Below are 21,747 nucleotides of genomic sequence, written 5' to 3'. Positions count from 1 at the left end.
AATTGTACTTAGAAATCTATTAAAACACTCTGTAGGGACAACAGTGTCATTTATCTTTTCACAGTTGTGTGCTGTACAGCGATGCGGGATGTCAGGAGTGGTTTTGTTACCTTAAGTGTGGCAGCCTGTAGTGTTAGGTATTAATTTATCCCTGTTCCCCGGTCTCGGCCCGCTCCCTCCCCGCAGGACCGGAGTCGCAGTTTGCCCGCCCGCGTGTCCCCCGCTGCGGGAGCCGCCCGGGAAACAGAAAGTTGACGGCTGGGATTAGCTCCCGCGCTCCGTGCCTCCTCCCCTCCGGCGCGGCGGAAGTGACGTCCGGGCGGGCGCAGCGGTGCGGCTGGCGCAACGCAGACCGGCGGCCATGGGCAGGAAGGAGCGGGGGGGTGCGCGGCGCAGGCTGGGGTTGGTGTGGGGTCGGGGCCGTGCCGGGTGCCGCGGGCCGGGTCACAGCTCCGGTTTTGCTTGCAGAGAAGAAGAAGTGCAAGAAGCGGCATTGCGATGAGGACGAAGACAATGAAGATGAAGCTCCCGGCAAGGAGTCGCAGGAGGCAGTGCCTTCCGCGGCGGGGAAGCAGGTGGAGGACAGCGGCACCAAGCTGGATGAGTACGGGGCCAAGGACTACAAGCATCTGATGCCCCTGAAGGCCGACCACGCCTCGCGTCCGCTCTGGGTGGTACGTGTGGCCCCGTTCTCTCGCCCCGTCTCGCTTCTCCGCAGAGGTGGCGGCTGTGCCCGCTGCGGGGCCCGCGCAGTGAGGTGCGCTGCATGAGGGCGGGTGGCCGGGCTGCGGCAGGTGGTGGTTTCTCTCTCCCACCGCCCCAGGCCGTCCTGCAGAGCAAGCTCCGCTCTCGGGTGCCGTGGAAACGTCAAGAAGAAAGGATAGGTTGGTTGTGTGTGCCGGTGTAGAGGGAGAGTATGAGGGTTTGGCCTGGGCAGCGCCCTCGAAGCGGGATTTGCTCTGGGTCAGGTGTGAGGCTGTCCCTGGTCAGCCCGGGAGCCCCAAAGCTGCTGCCATCCACCGCGGAGCTCCGCAGGCTGCGGCTCCCCATGTACCGGCAGCGCGGTGAGCGCCTTAAGGCAGTTGCTTGTGCGTGTGAGGTAAAACGGCGTATGGAAGTGGCTGCGTTGGCTGATGGCATGAGTGGGGTCTGTTGTTGCAGTGACACAGCAACGGGGGTTTCTATGTTGGAATGAAGCAGACTTAAGACAGGCTGGTCTCGCCATCTGTAAACGGTACCGTTTGTTTCTTCTGCCCCAAAAGGGACGTTGATAAGCTTATCAAAGGCTCTATCAGTCGTGCAAACATATGCAGCAGACGTGGTTGCGCTGCCGGTATCTGCAGGGCGCTCTTCCTGAGTGCTGTGACACTCAAATTCTGTCTTTCTGTGCATTCCGTGCAAAATGAATGAGTTTTGTGTTGGTTTAGGGGAGCATGGCTGAAAGCTTGCCTCTGCTCAAGGAGTTTGCTTAGTATTAAAGAAGAGATGAAATACCCCCATGCATTAGTCTGGAAAAGCTTAATCAATCTGGGAGTGGTTTATTCTTGGTGCTAGGGAAGGGACATGGACAAATCAATGTCTGAATTCTTTCAAAAGACAAACTTTGCAAGTTCCTGTGTCTCCCTCTTCTTTTTTTGTATGGCTTTTGTTTTAGGGCAAACACACTTTTTGAAACTCTATGACTTGTTACTACTTAAATAGTGGACTGTCTCTGTATTACAGTGGCTGCTGTGTAGGAAATTCCTGATCCTGTTCACCTAACACAGTTGTGCCTTTAGTATTTCTCTTTATTTTTGCAGGCTCCTGATGGCCATATTTTCCTTGAAGCCTTCTCTCCACTTTACAAATATGCACAGGATTTTTTGGTTGCCATTGCCGAGCCTGTGTGCAGACCAGCCCACATTCATGAGTACAAGCTGACTGCTTACTCGCTGTATGCTGCTGTTAGTGTTGGGCTGCAGACAAGCGACATAATAGAGTATTTACAAAAACTGAGCAAGACGGGTGTCCCAGATGGAATAATTCAGTTTATCAAGGTAAGACTGTTTTATTATCACTGGAAATACATCTGCTGCCACTAGCGACATCCTTTCCTGCTGCCTCTGCTTAATTATTTTATTTTGGTTGTAATTATTCTGTTTCAAGATGTCATGGTTTAGCCCCAGCCAGCAGCCTCTTGCTCACTCCCCAGCCTGGGTGGGATGGGGGAGAAACTCTGAAGAAGGTTTGGAAGACAGGCTGAGATAAGAACAGTTTAATAATTGAAATGAAGTACAATATAATAATAATAGAAATGATAGTAATAGTAAGGAATTAGAAGAAGAGAGAAAGAGAAATGAAAATTCAGAAGACACAAGTGATGCACAATCCAATTGCTCATCACCTGCTGACCAATACCCAGCCTGATGCGAGCAGTGATCTGCCCCTTTTGTGTATTTCCCACCCAGTTTATACACTGGGCATGACATGCTGTGTGGTATGGAATACCCCTTTGGCTAGTTTGGGTCAGGTGTCCTGTCTCTTCTCTCTCCCGGCTTCTTGTGCTCCTCCTCACTGGCAGAGCGTGAGACTGCAAAGTCCTTGACCCGAGTAAGCATTATTTAGGAACAACTAAACCATCAGTGTGTTATCAGCATTGTTCTCAGACTAAAGACAAAACACAGCACTGCACCAGATACTAGGAAAAAAAATTAACTCTATCCCTGCCAAAACCAGGATACGAGAACAGAGGCTTTATCGTTTGCCTTTGATAGTGTATTGCTGCACATGTGATTTTTACAGTATATTCTGTGTGGGGTTTATGCCTTTTTTAAATATAAAAAAATATCGCCAAGCGTATCCAGCCTTTCAGCCAGTAGGAACTGTACATGAGGAAGGCTTCCTCAGATTTTCTCTGGAAGAAGACAGTGACTGTGAATGTCTGGAATAGCTAGACAGAATAAAATAAAACGGAGCCTACCTTATCCTGCAAGTATGCTTTTGCAAATCTTGGAGGCTGATGGAATTGGCTATGAAGACTAATTATCTGTGACTGATGTTCATGAGACAATGTATGTATCTTCTGAAAATTCCTTTTTAGGTTTCTTCTGTAAGCAATACAACCTTGCAGGTAAATGTTCTGTGATACTGTGCTTCCCCACAAAGCCCTAAACTACATTGCAGCACTTGGTCTTAAACACAGAATTGCTCTTCTGCCTATTCCTAATGACTGCTTTTGTCTGTTTCTAGCTGTGTACTGTCAGTTATGGGAAGGTGAAGCTGGTACTGAAGCATAACAGGTGAGTGGTTGCTTCTGTAACTGCTGTGGCAGAGGAAGACTCCAGTGCATGCCTGAGTGGACTCGATAGCTGTTGAGTCTTATGGCTCCTCACTAAGTGGAGCATCTGTCAATACAAGATCACTTTTTCAGTTGTTGAAAGTATATAATACTTTAGTCAATGAGTTCAATGAGTTCGGTTTGGCTGTCTTGAGATATTCCTGTTTGTCATTACATTTTTAAAAGTATGTTGCAAATTTGATATTCGCGCTTGTTTCATTACTGCTTGGACTTGCAATGTATTCTTAACGTTCTTTCCAAATTTCCGTGAGCCTGGTCAGACAAGTTTTTCCACAGCTGTCCTTAAGTCTTGTATATTTATTCCAATTCATAATCCATTATTTGGCAGGCTGAGAGATCAGTTGGCAAGAGACGTATGCTTGTTGCTGGGTTGAATCTGGCTTATTTTAAACCTAGAAGATAAAGTTGGAAGGATCCTTGTTCAGCTTGAGGTCAGCTTGTTTAGAGCTAGCCAGTTTTATTTTGACCTGTGATTCTGCAGTAGGCAGAGGGAAAAGGAGAAGATGGCAAAACCACAAACCCTACAACTGTCCCTTGCCTGTGTTTTCCCCTTTTATTTCCTTTCCCAAGTTCTCTGTTATCTGACAGCCATAGGTAACCTCTGGAACTGTAACCTAATGCTCTGCTTGTGCTGCTGCTTTTTTGAAGCTGCTGCTTTGGGTAGAACTAACACAAATATTACTAGCAGGATTTTGTTCTCTTCTTGGGTGTTTCTGAGAAGATACCTCATGTCACTTAAGGCTTAACTTGGCTCATATTTTAAGTGGGATTTCCAGCCAACATCGTTACTGACGAATCTTCAGGGAGAGACAATTTCAGGAGGCACTAATTTAAATTTTGGATGGTTTGTGTTTTGGGGTTTTGTCTTTTGTATTTTTTTGGGTCCTGTGGGCAGGACTTCAGAACACCACATCCAGTGTTTTCACAGCCTCCCCTCAGTTCAGTCCCAAAAAAATGAACTTGTGTCACATGTCACAAATACTGTCTCTCTAGGCAGTTCTGCTGGAGTTTTCCCACTTGTGTTAGGAAACATCTGAGCAAGCTGGATAACTGCAGAGTACATGATGCTTTTGGTGAGGCATCTTTGATTGCCGTAATTCCTTTGGTTTAAAATTACCAGCCCAAGACTGTCTACTTGAGGGTGCATGTGGGATACTTGTACATTTAAGCATCTGTGCCACTCTTCCTGTAAGTTGATTAGTTCATAAAATTGTTTTTCTTTATTCTTTCATTTTAGGTACTTTGTGGAAAGTACCTTCCCTGATGTCATTCAGCAGCTTCTCCAAGACCCAGTAATTAAAGAGTGTCGCCTAAGAATGAAGACTGATGCTGAGGATGATGAAACAGAGTTCCTTACAGAGACATTCACCAGTAAATCAGCAGTATGTTTGGGCATGTTTTACAATTACTGAATGAGCAGTAGATAAACTGTTGAGTAGTTTGGGATGGTTATTGTTTTGTTTGCTTTCTCGTGAGTTGCTTTTGGTTCTGTCAGCAATGATCTGTGCCTCCTTAATGAGCCCACATTTGGGGGGTGTTAGTCTAATGATACTCTTTTTGAAATCTTGTCCATTTCAGATTGCCAAATCCAAAGAAAGCGGCTTTGGTCCATCAACGTCACAGGAAACAGATGCTCAGAATAAGCCAGATGTCCCAGCTGACTTATTTGAGTTTTACGAACAGATGGACAAAGATGAGGAGGAGGAGGAGGAAACACAGACAGTGTCTGTTGAAGTCAAGCAGGCATGAGTATTTTAGTCTCTGCATTTGTAGTGGTGGGAAATGAGCCTGGGACTTGCCAGCAAATAAGCACAAGAACTTCATGTACTGCAGCCCTTAGTTTGATCGCTGGAAGTCATTGACATTTCTTTTACCTTCCTAAATCTTAGAATCTTCCCTTTCTGTACAGAGGGTGGCAGGGAATCTTTCCATCCCAGCCCACAAGGCTTAGGGCTCACAGGCCGGAGAAAAGCTCCGGAGTCTAATCATAGAACAGTTTGGTTTGGAAGGGGCCTTCAAAGGTCATCTAGTTCAACACCCAAGTAAGAAAGGTTCCCATCATGCACAGCTTAGTGTGGTTTTGTGCAAGACAAGCAAGGATTCAGTGGAGAGCAAATCTGCTGTTGGTTTCAGAACATTCTTTTTTTTTTGCCCTCCCTTCCCTCCGTGTTTCTGTTCAGTGACTCATGTTTGCAGAAGAAACTCTGGAGGTTCTGATTTCATAGCTTAAGAAGGGAGCTGGAAGTTGAAGCATAGGTTGAAGCATAGCCCTGGCTTGTCCTGCGGAGCTTTTGTGGAATTTCTCAAGTTGTTTTTGGATTCCTTAGTGGGGAAAACAGGAATTTTAAAACCAGATAACTTAGTAATTACTTTGTTTATTTTAAAACGCCCAAACCGAACCAGCAACCTCATGGTGATTGAATCACCCTGTCGCTGTGTGGGCAGGGAGATTTTCCAGGTAACAGATGTGCAGCTTTGGTAGGTCCTTTGTAACACAGAGCCTTTTGTGTCTGTTCCTGAGAAATGCTGCAGGAGTTCAGAGTGTAGTTTAGTCACTGCAGATAAACAACATATCTGAGACTAATGCGTTATGTTCTTAGTCTGCCTAAACAGCCATCTCTTGATACGGAGTGTTATTTAAATGCTTGAGGGGTAGGGGTGATCACAGTGTTTTTTGAATGAACTTTAACTCTTGCAGACTTCATGGGTATGAAAAATAAATGTAACTTCACATGGTACTAGATCATCTGGCTGGGTTTAAAAAAAGTTACTTCAGATGCAGAGAACTTACCCGAAGCTTTATTTCCTCTTCAGGAGATGATTGAAGAACTTCAGAAGCGTTGTATCCATTTGGATTACCCCTTGCTGGCAGAATATGATTTCAGAAATGATTCTGTGAATCCTGATATTAATATAGATCTGAAACCTACAGCTGTCCTCAGGCCCTATCAAGAGAAAAGCCTAAGGAAGATGTTTGGAAATGGGCGAGCCAGATCTGGTGTTATTGTTTTGCCTTGTGGTAAGTTGGGATTTTGGGGGTTTTGTTCTTGATTTACCTGTAGTAAAGGAACTTCAAGATATGACAGCTGCTGGATTTCAGACAGTCGTAGTTGATCTTTAGTGAGTGGATTCCTGAGCTGTGGTGAGGGAGAGCTTGGTTAACAGAGCTGCCAGGTGTCTGCTCAACAGTGCTGTCAGGATCCCTGTAGTGACTGAAGAACTCATCTGTGGTTGTGATAGCTTCAGGCCACCATTTGTGCTTTCTCTGTTCCCTCTACATCAGCTCTGCCAGTGAAATGTAAAGTTGTTGGTATTGGAAACCTTTTTTCCTTGGTTGGGAATAGGGAGACTGGGGGGGACTGGGACTGCAAATATGGCATAAGAGGGGTGCAAGGAAGAAAACTTGTGTGCACAATTTGTGGACAGAGGGAGCTTAAGAAAGAAGTGAGAAACATGCAGATTGGGACAACCTGTGGGAAGCAATGGGAAAGGGAGGGAACACAAAACTGCATGCCAGTGCCCAAGGTATCATGGGTGGAGGAAGCACATGGGAGGGAGGGCTTGAGAGAGTGTAGAAGGGAAGCTGGAAGAAGTGTGAAGGAAGAATGGAAAGATGTAAGGACTTGCTATGTAGGGGAATGCTCATGGGGACAGGGGCAGGGGGATGAATCACCCCTAGGGGTAACTTTCTGTAGCCACCTAGAATTTAACGTGCTTTAGAAATTATGAAAGCATTTAAATGATTGATTTTTTCTGGTAGGCAAAGCCATTGTTTACAGTGATTCTCTTGAGAAAATATAGTTAACTGTCCAGTAGACAATGCAGTAGAAGTGAATATTCCGTTTCTTTAAAACTGTTATAGTAAAGAAATAATGAAGAATTTGTCCTTACATGATTTCGTATCCTCTCGCAGTTTTCCTTTGCTTACCCCCCCTCCCCCCATGCTTCAGTGATAGCTGAGAGATGACTAATAAATATCACTCTCCTTCCCTGCAGGTGCTGGCAAGTCTTTAGTTGGTGTGACAGCTGCATGTACTGTTCGCAAGCGATGTCTGGTGCTTTGTAATTCTGCAGTGTCTGTAGAGCAGTGGAAAGCCCAGTTCAAGATGTGGTCCACCATTGATGACAGTCAGATATGTCGGTTCACTTCCGATGCAAAGGACAAGCCCATTGGCTGTTCAGTTGCTATCAGCACATATTCCATGTTGGGGCATACGACAAAAAGATCCTGGGAAGCAGAAAGAGTAATGGAGTGGCTTAAAAGTCAGGAGTGGGGCCTTATGATACTTGATGAAGTACATACTATCCCTGGTAAGGAAATGGTGTGCAAATCTGCTCTTTTAAAAGTGGTGATTTTTTGCTGTCTTACTCATGATTAATATAGTGGGTAAACCTGTGGCTTAGGGTTGTGAGACAGCTTAACTGCCTTGTTCTAGCTTCTTTTTGTTTTTCTTTCTCCCTTAATACTACACAGTGTAGCTGACCATCACTTTTCTGAAACCCTTCAAATAAGACACTGTATTTTTCTGTAATGGCAGTGTAAAATACAGGTGCCTTCCCCTTCTGTGTAGGTTGATAAAATGCTCTTACAATACCTGAATTACATTTGTGTAATTTCGTTGCAGATAGATTTGAACAGGAGAGCAATTCTTCTGCACTCTTTTGAGATGTAGTGGCACTGTAGGATAGCTTTTAATATCTATTTCTACTCAATAAAATATGAGTAACCATAGCAATTACTGTCCAGAAATAGCTGCTGTATTTTGATACTACTCTGTAATTGAGATTTGTACTACTGGAAAGCAATAATGTAGTATTAAAGCGTCTGTGGAATAATCCTGGTTAAAAATACCATCCAGGATTCTGTTAGCTGCCCTAGCTTGTTCTCCTGATTGCATTTGAATATATAATTTGGTATCTATAGAAACAGTGGATTTCATAAGCAGACCTTGATGATTACCTGCCCTTTTATCGCAGCAGCATGTTGCTGCCACCATTCTTTTGCTTTTGTTCTTACTTGGTTTTGTAAAAACTGAGGTACAGAATCTCCTCTGTGATCTCTGTCCATGCTGAATTCTGCAGTAATTCTGCCATGTATGCAAGTCCTGAATGTGGCAGTCAGCCAGGAGTCCTTGTGTCATAGTTCTTCCTATGAAATCCATATGACCTAAAACAAGCCATGTAACCCTTGGATATATTAATTTTGTCTCTGGAAATGGGAAATAATAAAGATGCCAGGAAGTTTACTGAGGTTTTCAGAGTACACTGAAGATGTAAACTAAAGCTGCAGTCAGTGTGCAGTTTTGCTGTAACTCAGTTTTGTTAGAAGTGTATGTGAGACAGGGTTACATTTCCCAGCCCTGTTCTTGACTTGTGTTCAGGAGCTGACAAAAATATTCTTTTAAATTGCAGTATTTGTCTTTCATTCAGGAAAGTAAACAGAAAATTTGTTTTGCATTTTTTAGCAAAGATGTTCAGACGTGTGCTCACTATTGTGCAAGCCCATTGTAAACTGGGGCTGACAGCTACTCTGGTCAGAGAAGATGATAAAATTGTTGACCTGAACTTCCTGATTGGACCAAAGCTCTATGAAGCCAACTGGATGGAGCTGCAGAACAACGGCTACATTGCTAAAGTCCAGTGTGCTGAGGTGAAGCTCTGCTTTTTGGTCCTACTAGTGTTTATTTAATATGCTTATTTTTTAAGAACATATATAAAATTACAAGTATTTAACTGGGATAAACAGGACTCCTTATGACTTCTCATGTACTTTGTTGCTCAGGCAAAGCTGTTGCTAGTTAATATGAACATGCGGCAAATCCAGTAGCCATGTGTTCTTCAGAGTGACTTCAGCGTGTTCTGTCAGCATTGTGGTGCTTGATCAACCATCTCCAAATCAGTGTTAGGAAATGTGAACAGTGCTTGCAGTGTTGTAGACCTAGTTCGGTGCAGCTGACATTCGTGTTGTCTGGCCTGACTTGAGATCTTAAGCTCAATTCTCTATGGTAGTGTAACACCATGTTACAATGAGCCTGACTTTGGGCAGCATACTGGAAGCTGCCTTTTAGAGACTTCAGTCAGTAGACAGTCTGTAGTTGAGGAAAATTCTTGTAACTCTTAAAACGAAGCAGGATAGCAGGAAGTTTAAAAGCCATAAGAAAATACCTGCTTATTTCAAGCCTGAATGCATAAGGTTGAAAATTGAAAACACAGGACTGGAACTTACTATTTCTTTCCAGTATAATGGAACCTCTGTTCTTTCCTGCATATGGATGAGAGAAAAATCTGGTATCAGAGAAGTAGAAACCTTTCACAAAGGCACATCAGGTGTTTAACCTGTTTCAAAGGTTTAAGAAACCTTTCTGGGTCAAACTAAAGGTGTAACTTAATACAGCATTTCCGATAAATGTCAAGGAAGATACTTAGGGGAGGGTATAAAACAAGGGCAGACGTATCTGTTACTTCTGATACTTTTCTGAGCACTCAGTCACTGGTGAGCTGTATGTGGCTATTGTGTAGCCACCAGTGAGTTTCTTTTGAATTCATTTTTCCAGACTCCCATTGAATGGAAGTAAAGTTTTAGCAGTTACAACATGCTATGGTAGACTTTTGTAACTTAAATGTCGTTTGGGTTTTTTTCAATGGCTTCTTCAGTTGTGTGCATGTGGGTTTTGTTTGTTTGGTGGTGGTTGTTGTTGGTTGTGGGTCTTTTTGTGTTGGCTTTTTGTTAGTGGTATTTGGGTTTTTTTTAAACCTGTGTTTCTAGTTTCATGTAATTCTTCCCAGGTCTGGTACTGGAATAAAAGATGCAGGTGCAGGTCAGCTGTTCTCCTCTTGTACAAACTGGAGCTGTAGAAAAAACAAAACTCCACAACTATTTTTAAGTAATAGAATGCAAGTAAAGAGCATCTAGAAAGTAAGTAGGTTGAAGGGGGAGTTACTGGTTTGCAAATTCAAGTTAGATTGTTTAGGCACCTTGGTTGATTCTGCCTTAGGGGCGTGATTCTTCTCAGTCACTGGACTACCCTTTATACATTGAAAAGCAAAGCATGGGCCACCTTTGTTCTGAATGTGTGAAAATTCTGCAAGTTTATATTCTTTAGGTCAGTGTTTTTAAGTAACATTTGATGGAACTACCAAAAGCAGAGAACCAGCTGTTAAAATCAAGGTCACTCCTTTGTGAAAAGTATATATATGAGAAAAGGTTGGTAAATTTGTTCCACAGTGAAGACTAAATGTGTCTCTTGGCTTTCAGAATATGGATTAAAATCTTTATGGTAAAAAACTGACTGCTGTGACAGTGAGATTACACAGACAGTTCACTCCCTTAATTATTGCTCTGTGAAAAGCTTTCAGTAAAATTAAGTATGAAACATAAAGGAAATACCTTCCAGTCTTGTTCCAATCCTGCTGCCTATTTTTGTCATTGATCCCACTGCCAGAGCATTTTGCAAGGCCAGAATATTAATGAGGTTAAACATTTTGGCTATGCCAGAGGCTACCCCAACCTGTAGCTTTCATTTTGGTACACAAATTACTCTGTTAAGATGTGGCTTGTGCTATCCAGAAAGTTGTAATGCATTATCATCCCCCCAATATCTTTTCAATCCCCACTGGAGTAAAATAAGTAACAGAAGGTTACTCTGTGTGTGTGTGTTTTCTCTGATTCTAGGTTTGGTGCCCAATGTCGCCTGAATTTTATAGAGAATACATAGCTATCAAAACAAAGAAACGGAAACTGCTCTACACCATGAATCCAAATAAATTCAGAGCCTGTGAGTTCCTGATTAAGTTTCACGAGCGACGGAATGATAAAATCATTGTATTTTCTGACAATGTCTTTGCACTGAAGGAGTATGCAGTCAGACTTGGGAAGTAAGTGTTCACAACCAACGATGACACTGTTGTTTTCCAGGGTGCTCCTCCTCAGGTTCTCAAAAGGTCTTAACCTTGTCTAAAAAACCTAGAGACAGACTTTTTGGGGGTCTGTACTGTACCAGTGCATTGCCTAGAACTACTGTAACTGTTTAATAAATGAAAGGATATTGCTCCCATGAGCTCCTTAGCCAACTTAAATTACTTTAATGCAAGTGCAGTTATGGAAGGTTTTACAGATAGAGTTTATTGGTGGGTCAGCATCAGTGTATTTGTCAGGTTTGAAGAGAGATGATCAGAGAGAGTATTTGCTAGAATCAGGTATAGAGCAATTACTGGGGAAAATAAGCACAGAAGCTGGCCTCATCCTTTCTGACAAGCTGTGGGGTCTTCTGGCTGCGTATGATTTCATGTCTAGGAATTTCAGCAGTACCACAAACAAGTGTTACACTTAGCAAAATTCATGATCAGTTTTGACTGTAGTTTACAGCCATATTGTGCTAGCTTGCTGTGACATCAAGTAGCAAACAGAGCTTGCTGTATGGTGCTGGATGAATTCCAGCACCCGTGGTTTCTTTCATCATTTTTTTTAATCTGTCTGGACAGAGATTAGCTGTAATGATGCCTCTGGAATGTCTCTAGCAGTGTTCAGTGCACCACACAAAAAAGCCTTTAGCAAGGGCGATGCTGGGAGGGATTGCTTGTGAAGTTGCACAGTAGTTAAGTGGAGCAGATACTGTAAAAGTGTGGCAGGAAAACTAGTTCAAGAAATACTTTTCACTTCCTTGAGTGAATTCTTTGTTCCTCACGTTATTTGTGGAGCTCTGAGTTATACTGCTGTGGGTGTTAGAAATAATGGAGGCTTGCAGCGCTGGATGTAGGTGAGGGAGTCTTTTAACCAGAGGATTTTCCATCATATTTTGAGCATGCTAAAAGACAGAGAACTGTTAGTTTGGGTAGAAATTACATGTGTAAGGAGAAGAGAGCAGCCCAGTAGGTACAGTGGTGGTGGCTGAGGCTCTCTGCTCTACTTGTGCTGGCCCAGCAGGAGCACAGCTCCCACTTAACTTCCCATAACCTGATTGAAGTACATAGGGTAGGTGGCTCCCAGATGGAGGGAGATGCTATGGCCCTCATCTGGCTATCTCTGTTGGCTCTTCCCTTAACTGTCCTTTCCCTTGGCACTATCAGGGAAAGATCATGCATGCACATGATGGGAATTATTTTTACTACAATTTTGAGGACCACAGAATTTAAATGTGCTTAGCCACCTTTTACTCTCTCATGAACCTGTCCAGTGTAGTATAGCTCATATACTGACTGTTTTTGTCTGGTGTTATTAATATGTTTAAATCACTGTTTCTGAAGGCCTGTGCCTCTATGGTTTTGACAGGTATGTCAGTTGGAGACTATGTGCGATAGTAAAAGTTAAGTGCAACATTTGAGGTTTGTTCCTTGTGTTAGAAATAATGTATGGAAGTGTGAACAGAACAAATTGTATGCCTTGATTCCTGTTATTTCAAGATGCATGTTATTAATGAGCATTTGGAAACAGTGCCACAGCTGAAGCAGCAGTGGCTATGGACACCTGCACTCTCGTTTTTATGTTGGTATTGCCACTTTTAGCAGGTTTTTTTGTTGTTTTTTTTTGTTGTGTTTTTTTTTTTAACAAAACCAACTCTGGTTCAGCTGGAAGAAAACAGGCGGACTCTAGAGAGAACCTTGAGAAATACATAGTAGCCCAGGTTACTCATCAAGTCCCTGGGTGACTGAGTTTGTGTGAGCCTTCTGGGTTGAGATATATTCCACGAGATTCATTGTCAGATGTTAGAAACCTTAGGTAAAATGCCACTGTGAGCTGCCTGTGGCCATGGAATGTTTGGGACCTTGTTTTCATTTCAGTAGGTCCAGAAGGTATTAGGAGGGGCAAGAGGTCAGCTTCAAAAGCAAAAATAATTTTCCCAGAACAACATCCAGCAGCCAGCTTGTGACACTTGGCATATAATTGATCGAGAAGCCTGGATTTACAAGTGTTTAAATAGGAAGCAAAGGCTGCAGCTGTCAATGTGCTAACTCAGTAGATTTGAGGGAAAAAATGTCTTATTTTAACAGCTGCCTTCAGTCTTTCATATGGGCTTAACAAGTGTATTCAGTCTGTTGATATAGAGCTTCATTGGTGCATGTAATCGCAAAACATTTGTAACTGTCAGAGTTTATTTCTGGCAGCCTGCATTGCTGCAGAGGGTTCCACAAACAATTGGATTGCTGCCATAAGGAGCCAAATGAACTAAAAGTAATCTGTAACTGTAAAGTGCCAAAATCTGTTTTGTTTTTATATCAGTTCAAATGTATCCTGTGCTCCCTGCCATGGTATTATAGTACCTCATACTGAAAACTTGAATTACTTTAATTTGTGTATGTTCTGCTCTTTTCAGACCCTATATATATGGTCCCACTACACAGGGAGAAAGAATGCAAATTCTACAAAACTTCAAGCACAATCCAAAAATCAACACTATTTTCATTTCCAAGGTAAGTGAGGACACTGCATGTGTCCCTGTACCTATCCTCAGAGTGAACATCATTTGAGAATTAACTTGCACACTGTGCATTTAACGTCTTTGTATCACAGCTCACAGAGGTGTACTTTGCATTAAGGCTTTTTGACGATATGCAGAAATAAGATAGTGCTCAGAGGCTGCTTCTCTGTTACAGGTAGGTGACACCTCCTTCGATCTGCCGGAAGCCAATGTTCTGATTCAGATTTCATCCCATGGTGGATCTCGAAGACAGGAGGCTCAAAGACTGGGGCGAGTGCTGAGAGCCAAAAAAGGTAGATGGGTGGCTTCCAAAGGACAAAAAAAGCTGAAGAAAAATGAACTTCTTATTCTTTGGTGGTTCTTCCACTTCTTCATTCCTTGATAATTTCCTCAACATGAAATGCTGTAAAAAAATCATGCTATTACTCTAAAAAGCAAGTCTCTAGAAGGCATGTTTTTTATATTGCAGATTACTTTCTTTTAAAAATGGGATTTTCTTTCCAACTGGTTGTATTTTTGCAAAACATATCCAAGGAGCTTTTAATATAGAAAAATGAGTCTTAATACACATTCTCCTTAAGATCTGCAGACACTTATTTTATGTGCATTTGGTGCTAGTTACAGCTGAGGCTTTGTTTGAAAATGTATGCAAAAACCATGTTAGTTATCTAATAAAGTCGTAGTGAAGCCTTGGACTTTTAAAGGGACTCTGATGCTGTTTGGAAAATAAATCTTAAAGCACTGTAAGTTTTAAGGAAACAAATTGGTACACAGCCTGGTATATCCCAGTCTTCAAATAGCCCTAGGAATTCTTAGCAAATGATCTTTGTCTTGCCTTTTTTAATGCAAAACCACTGCAGACTCCAGTTTACACTCATAAAGCTTTTCCTTTGTCTTTCTCTGGGCTTTTTTAACGTGTACTGCAGTCCTTGCTCTTGACTTTTTACTTCCTCTTTACCCAGTAGACTTTAAAAAAATCTTATCTTCCACCTTGTCTAGCATAATGAAGAAGCCAGTTCTTCTCAGAGCACCAGTATAAGTGTATGGGTCTACATTTCCTTTTCTGTTTTTAACTTTTTACCCCTTCTCAAGTTATTAAGAACAAGGGTAGGAATTACCAGGCTGTGCACTTGGTCAGTTTGTGTAAGGTCTGGAGCTAAACTTCGCAAATTGTTTTTGTCGAGAGACAACTTGTCTTCACTATTCAGTCCTTTGTTGTTCTTTGCTGCATTGTTCCAAATAGAAGTACTTACTTGGTGTCTTTGTCTCCTAGGCATGGTTGCAGAGGAATACAATGCCTTCTTTTATTCTCTTGTATCCCAAGACACTCAGGAAATGGCATATTCAACAAAACGACAACGGTTTCTTGTAGATCAAGGTTATAGCTTCAAGGTAATTTGTCCCTTCTATTTATTATATTTGTGGCCTGGGAATTTAACTTGCATATTCTTTCATATTAATACTAGGTCAAATACTTGAGAATTACAGTTGTGAAGGTTTTGCTTGCAAGCAGGAACCTTTCCAGTATTGTTTTATCCATCTGTATTACTGTGGGGGTAGATACAAGCAGCTTAGCTTCTGGAAAGTAAGTATTCATACTTCAAGCACCCACTGGGGAGTGAAGTGGACCATTACTTGCATGGTTAGTTTATATTTAGGCTGTGCAGTTGTCCATCTGTGCAGGCCTCCTCTTACACCTTATGATACTGATTGTGCATAAAGCATTGTTGATAGGTGTTCATGTCGTAGTTGCCACCAGTAATTCAGAAAACTTCCAAAACATCACAAATAATATCCAGAGAACTCCAGTCTCAGAACAGTTTTTCAGTACTGGAAGAAAATATTTTTCTTTGTGGCTGAAGAGTACAGTAGACAGGATTCATCCATCCTACACTCATACATCTGACTGTGGATAGGTGTCTGAAGAGTCTAGCAGCGCATTCCAAAAGAAGTAGTCTTTAGGGATCTTGGTGTACAAGATTAGTGTGTAGACAATTTCCACAGTGCTGTCCAGAGCCTGCAGTGCTACAGAAAATCAGGCAGGATGCAGATCTGTTGATACAGTGGCTCTGTTAGCAGAAACTGTTCTGGCTGATAGAGGTCTTCAGACTCTACTTATTTCCACCAACAGCTGGACCTTCCTCTTGTAATTTTTCTTTGCATGGAATGAAGTATATCACCAAAATCACTAGGTTGAATGTTCATTGATTAAGAGATGTCAGAATTAACTGCAGGAAGATACTCTTACTGGAGAGTAGTGATCTTCCTCCTACAATTAGAACATACTCCTTGAAACAGAACATTTTCACTATTGACAAAGTAACAGAGCCATGACTTGAAAGGCAGAAGCTTCCCTCTAAAATCCCTTTTGTAAAGGACTGAATGCTGTCTCATTTCTCCAGACATCCTTGAAAATTGGTCACCCCTTGTACTTGGTGTGTTATGTATTTCTGTGTCATCTTCTTCTAAACATAAAATGTCATTCTACCAAGCCTCCCCTATTTTACAGATTTCATGATGTATCTCATTTAATTTTCTTTTAATCCATGGGCTGCTCTGTATGCTCATCTATTGGGTTGTTAAAGGCAACAGAATGTCGTGATAATTCTTGCTTTTAGGTAAATTATTCTTTTGCAAAACTGGAATTTATATCTCCAACTAGAAGCCTTCCCAATAAGGAATACTGCTGAGTTAAAAAAAGAGCTAAGGCTTCCTATCTGCCTTTCGGGGACAAGCTCAAGCTTATGGCATTGACAGAATTATGCAAGGATTGCACGAGATGCAGTGACAAGCAGCCTCTGCTGGGTTGCGCTTGAGCTTAGCTATGCAAGAGCTTTGCCTCATGAGACAATGCAGTACAGGATGTCCCTGTGGGTAAAACCTCTCTGAACTGCAGCTATGCTGAAGTAAATAATTGCTCGCTAATCAGTGGCCTTTTAAAGAGAGCTTTGAGGGTGTCCTTACACTGAAACAGGCATGTCACAGTCTTCCAAACATGGTTTTGCTTTGTAGTGAATGTATTTTGACAGAACAGTAGATCTGTACTAAGCTGCAGCTAATTACAGCAAATGCATCCACATGGCTATAGCCAAGAAGATTAGAAAAATCCCTTTACTTATATTTGAATGCTTTGGATTTTGGAACTAATAAAGAGGTTAAAATAGAGGAATTTTATTTTGCAAGGAAGACCTAGGCCTAGGAGCTCTAGTGTAATATGTGGGAAAAGCAATCCAAGAGGCAGCAGAGTATCTGAAGCAATATTTTAGCTGACCAGTAGTGGGACGTTTTTACTTGCAGTGTAGGAACAAAACATTAGGATATCTGTTTTCTTCTTTTGACAAACTTTAAGCCTTAATCGTAACTGGCATCAAAGAATAATAGAGCTGGAAGAAACTTACAAGAAACCATCTATACCAACATAACCAGGATCAACCGTGTGTGTGTCATTCCCAGCAGACGGGAATTTGCCTTCTTATTCTTCCAAATATGGAGATTCTACCTTATCTTTAGGTGATCATTTCAATGCTGATGTTCATTCCTTCAGAATCTTTGTTCCTAAATTACTAAAAAGTCATTAGTCCTCTAAAAGGGTTTTTGCTTTTTTCTAGGACTTGCTTTTCTTCCTGCCATCTCTTAGTAGCTCTGTTCTATGCCTTTCACCAAAAAGAGGACTGGAATAATACTGCTTTGCTAAATCACATCTTTTTGTCTTTGCTTCTTAAATAGGAGCTTTGTTATTACAACTTCCTGCTTGGAGTTTACTGCTAGTGGTGTTTTTTTCTGTTAACTAAGCATAGTTTAGTTATTTACTGTATTGTGGTTTTATTTAGAGGCTTAATGTAGGATATGTTAAATTTTAAAGCAGTGGCATAACTCATTATATCCAAGAATTGGGGATGACTTTAAGCTTAGCATCTGTTGAACAGCTTAAAAAAATGGTGATTCAGTGGGAATTCTTTCCATTCTATGAATCACATTAGCACTGTTTTGCAACCAGAACTGGAAACAGGCTGTTGCAATTTAAAATTGCTTTTTGTGACTCCTTTTTCTTTTTTTTTTAGATGGTCATAGCACATGCCCTTCTGAATAAACAAGAGGGGGACCATGTGTATTCCTTTAGCCATATAATAGGACAGGCTGCTTCCCTGAATGGATTCTTAAATCTAGGACATTTCTCGGACGTCCGTTTTCAAATTACAGATTGCCATTGACAACAGCCTGCAGCACTGAATGTTGTAGGGTTTCATGTCTCTGTTTTTCAAAAACAGTACTTTGTGGCTAATGTAGATTTATTTTACCATAAGATGTTTTTATATTTTTTGTATCAGTCTTTGTGATCAGATCCATCCCAGATTACTGAGGTAATTAGTTTCTAATTGTATTGACTTGGGAAATAAACTGGAAAAGGAAGATGAGGAGGGGGAATGCTACATAACCAAGGGAAATGGCTGAATTAGAATGTCTTTCTCAAAAACTGTACAAGTGGGAAAACTGAGATTTTGATGTACAAACGTGTTTATGTGTTTAACTGCTGGAAAAAAATCTTGTGAAATTTTAAAAATAGCTCTAATTAAGAAAGCAAGCTGCCTATTGTAAAACTTTATAACAGAAGCTTGGGAGAGAGATTTCAGTTCTTCCGAGGTTTTTCAGCTAGTGGAGTATATGGCACTAAATTGCCAGTAGATGGCATGTGCCCTGCATGCAAGGTTATCAGATGAGTTACAAAAGAATTTCAGGAACAAATCTAGCAGCTAAGTTATGTTGCGTAAGTACACGAACATTTGAAAGGGTCCTTTTGCTCTGCTGCTGCTGTATTGCAAGTTGCTGCATTGTCTCTCAGCAACTGTTCATACATCTCAATTTGTTAGTTTGTGGGTGGTTTTTTTCTGTATTCCTCAATGTTTATTGCTGCAATTCCCAGTGTCTGGAAACCTAATGAATTATTTTTCTTATATATAAAGCACTAGTTCTTAAACTAGACAAATGTAGAGCCCACATCACAAAGCTGACCTTGCAGTAAGTTCACTGTGCATCTGAGCTATATGTTGCATTGGTCAGGTTCTTGATCAAGCTGGTATGGACAGTGTTTGGCTGGCATCCTTTGTCCAGAGCTTTTATTTTTCCTTTCTGTTTTTCTTCCAAATGTTTGTATTCTGCATTTCGAGCTAGAATATAAGAAGGAGGGTGGTGTATATGTATGTACCCCACTTCGGAAGATTTTATGTGTATCTGTGCTATTCATGCTGTTAAGCTGTTCAAACCATTAATTGAAGTTGAAGGCATTTCCAAGAGGATATGGAATCAGAAAATCTTTCCTTCATTTTGAATAGCTAACAGCGAGAAGGAAGATTTGTCACCTTGTACTATGATCTGTTTCTTAGGTAGTAACAAAGTTTGCAGGCATGGAAGAAGAACAACTTTCATTTTCAACCAAAGAAGAAGAGGAGCAGCTTCTGCAGAAAGTCCTGCAGGCATCTGACCTGGATGCTGAAGAGGAAGTAGTTGCTGGAGAATATGGTTCAAAGTCAACTCAGGTAATGAAGAACGCTTTGAAAAGGATGACCACAGATGTGGCAGAACTGGATGATTCAATTTTCGTTCTAAATGTAATGCCATCATTGATGCTCTCATATGTGGTAACTGATTTTTTTCGGGTTAATGTTTGTGTAAATGGCACTGTGATGAAGTACATTAGGAATTCCCACTCTAAGGTATACTTACGGTGAGTGGCAGGCAGTGACTTTCTTTGTAGAAATTAAGAAAGAAAATTCGAAAGGCTTTTTGGCATTACAGTCGCTAGATGAACAGTGCTGCCCAGCAGCCAGTGGGCATTAGTAGGTTAGAATGTGACTATCTAATCACACGTTGACATGTGTTTTTTTAACTCTTGTAGGTGTCACGTCGTACGGGCACAATGAGCTCTATGTCAGGAGCAGACGATACAGTTTACATGGAATACCACTCTTCACGGAATAAGGCATCTGGAAATAAACATATCCACCCGCTATTCAAACGCTTCCGGAAATGATGTCCTTCAAGCGTGCATTCAAAACTGCGGATCAACACACTGGCTGCCAGAACTAAGAACATGGACTAAAGATTTCTTTTATATACATCTGTATAGGCACAACAGAATCTTACCATGGGAAAGATACTATCCAGTGACTGGATCCTGGTTATACTTGTTTGGTTTTCAGGGTAATTAATAGAATTTATTTTTATCAGCTGAAGATTCTTTTTCAGAAGAATTCTGGAAAATTAGGTTTGTACTGATGTTTGAATTGTTATTTATCTGACTATTGTGTCTGCTCAACAAAATACTGTCTTTTTAAATACTTAAGTAAAAAAACATTAATTTAGCTGAACAAATCCTGATAGGAGCACTTTACATAATATTTTTAAAACTGGGAGCTAATTTATACTTATGACTTAACCTGTCTTAAAATTGTAACAAATTGTTTGGAAATATTTTGAAGTTCGAAAACAAGGAGAAAGAGGAGCTGTGTCTCCGATGTAAGCTCAAGGACAACATTAGTAAATACGATTAAATTCTGTGCTCCAGTTATTTTTCCTTCAACTGTTGAGAAGTTGCTGAGATAAAAGCTGTTTCTCTTTATATTTATTAACCATGCATTAAAACCATTGTAACTGCTAAACAGTGCAGTGTGGCAGCAGAAGTTATTACTGAATCAAGAAGTGTTTTGACATGTCATAAGGTGAGTTGGAAGCAGAGGCTGAAGGAAAGATTCCCAAGTTTGGGTTTTTTTGTTAATGAGCACTGTATATTTCTAGAATATTTGAGGAGAGGTGGTGGTTTGTGGCACAACACTTGTTAAATATCATCTGGTTAATATTGTAACAGTTATGCTACCTGGTGTTGTATTATGAGGTGGGTTTTTTGCTGAGAGTTTGTAGAACTTTAGGAACAACTTATGAAATAACATTGATCTTGATCTGTTGGTTCAAAATAGGTTAGTATAATTTTTTCTGGAATGAGTATGTGTGGTAGAGCTATCTTTTTTATATGACAAACGTACTTCAAAAAATATTTCTTACTAGCATAAACTCACAAATTGGGAATATAGAAATAATGGAAGCACAATTCAGAACATATGTTGCTTGGTTTCAGTCTCTGTCTCAGAACCATGTAATTTTGAAAATAGAACTGATCTGGGTCAGTTTAAACTTGGTTTAGTCTCTGAGCCCTACCCCATAATGCATTGTTTTTTGCCTCACAAACTGGGACCAGCCATGACAGTACTTGAGCAGTTTACATGGAAGAGATCAATGTGCAGTATTCTGGTGCCAATTTTCTCTCCCCAGTTTTACAGCATTATTTACTTCTAATAGTAGTTTGGACCAGCTCTTGTGGCAACAGTAGAAAAATTGTACTTTAATTTAACGGGAGGTGTCTGTGACAGTGGGATAGCTGAGCAAGTCAGCCAGTGTCCCTCTGCATAATTCTAATGACATGCTGTATGAATTGCTTTGGAACTGTTCTCCACTCTTAAACAACTTGGGAAAAAAAAACAAGCAAACAAAACCAAACTACTAATGTGGAAATGGCTTAATACTGATTCTTGTAACTGCAAGTGCAAGTAGTAGCTGGATTTAGGACAATGCTCTAGTTCTGGCATAGTAAATCTTGGCTATGCTGTTATCTTACCTATCCTGTCTTATCTTACTCTTCTAAGTAATGGGTCTGTGTGGGATGTAGTACTTCCACCATCAAGTAAAGGATAATAGTTTTACAAGGGAAGAATGACTCGATGCTTCAGTAATAGTGTGCTGGTATTCAAATTTTAGATGTAATTACTTTGATATGATGACACCAGTAATTATTGCCTGCTGTTATTCCAGACTGTAGCTGCAAGTGTCAGACTGGTATATATTTACTCACTACAAAACAATTCCAGCTCTGCACGGTACCATCTGTACTGGAATATGATCAGTCCTGCTTTCCAGAGAGGGGTCAGTTGCTGAGAAACGCTGCTG

General features: G+C 41.1%; 1 protein-coding gene across 1 annotated transcript; it reads left to right on the top strand.

The window, feature by feature from the left end:
* The first annotated feature begins 326 nt into the window (after positions 1 to 326).
* ERCC3 (ERCC excision repair 3, TFIIH core complex helicase subunit) lies at positions 327 to 19,921 on the top strand. The gene is made up of 15 exons (XM_005154069.4): positions 327 to 383; positions 469 to 674; positions 1,800 to 2,036; positions 3,229 to 3,278; positions 4,575 to 4,719; positions 4,916 to 5,080; positions 6,152 to 6,356; positions 7,334 to 7,648; positions 8,803 to 8,987; positions 11,010 to 11,212; positions 13,648 to 13,744; positions 13,928 to 14,045; positions 15,026 to 15,144; positions 19,134 to 19,286; positions 19,646 to 19,921. The coding sequence occupies exons 1-15, from the start codon at positions 362 to 364 to the stop codon at positions 19,778 to 19,780; spliced, it is 2,355 nt and encodes a 784-aa protein (XP_005154126.2). The 5' UTR covers positions 327 to 361; the 3' UTR covers positions 19,781 to 19,921.
* The last annotated feature ends 1,826 nt before the right edge of the window (positions 19,922 to 21,747 follow it).

Source organism: Melopsittacus undulatus, chromosome 4, assembly GCF_012275295.1.
Source record: "Melopsittacus undulatus isolate bMelUnd1 chromosome 4, bMelUnd1.mat.Z, whole genome shotgun sequence".
NCBI classification, from domain to species: Eukaryota; Metazoa; Chordata; class Aves; order Psittaciformes; family Psittaculidae; genus Melopsittacus; species Melopsittacus undulatus.
This window is presented reverse-complemented; position numbering and strand designations above follow the sequence as displayed.

Bases quoted from the DNA above. Each gene is read 5' to 3' on its own strand.
- ERCC3 (XM_005154069.4), top strand. From the start codon at position 362: ATGGGCAGGAAGGAGCGGGGGG. The intron at 2,037-3,228 runs GTAAGACTGTTT...GTCTGTTTCTAG, and splicing joins GAATAATTCAGTTTATCAAG to CTGTGTACTGTCAGTTATGG. The intron at 19,287-19,645 runs GTAATGAAGAAC...TAACTCTTGTAG, and splicing joins ATGGTTCAAAGTCAACTCAG to GTGTCACGTCGTACGGGCAC.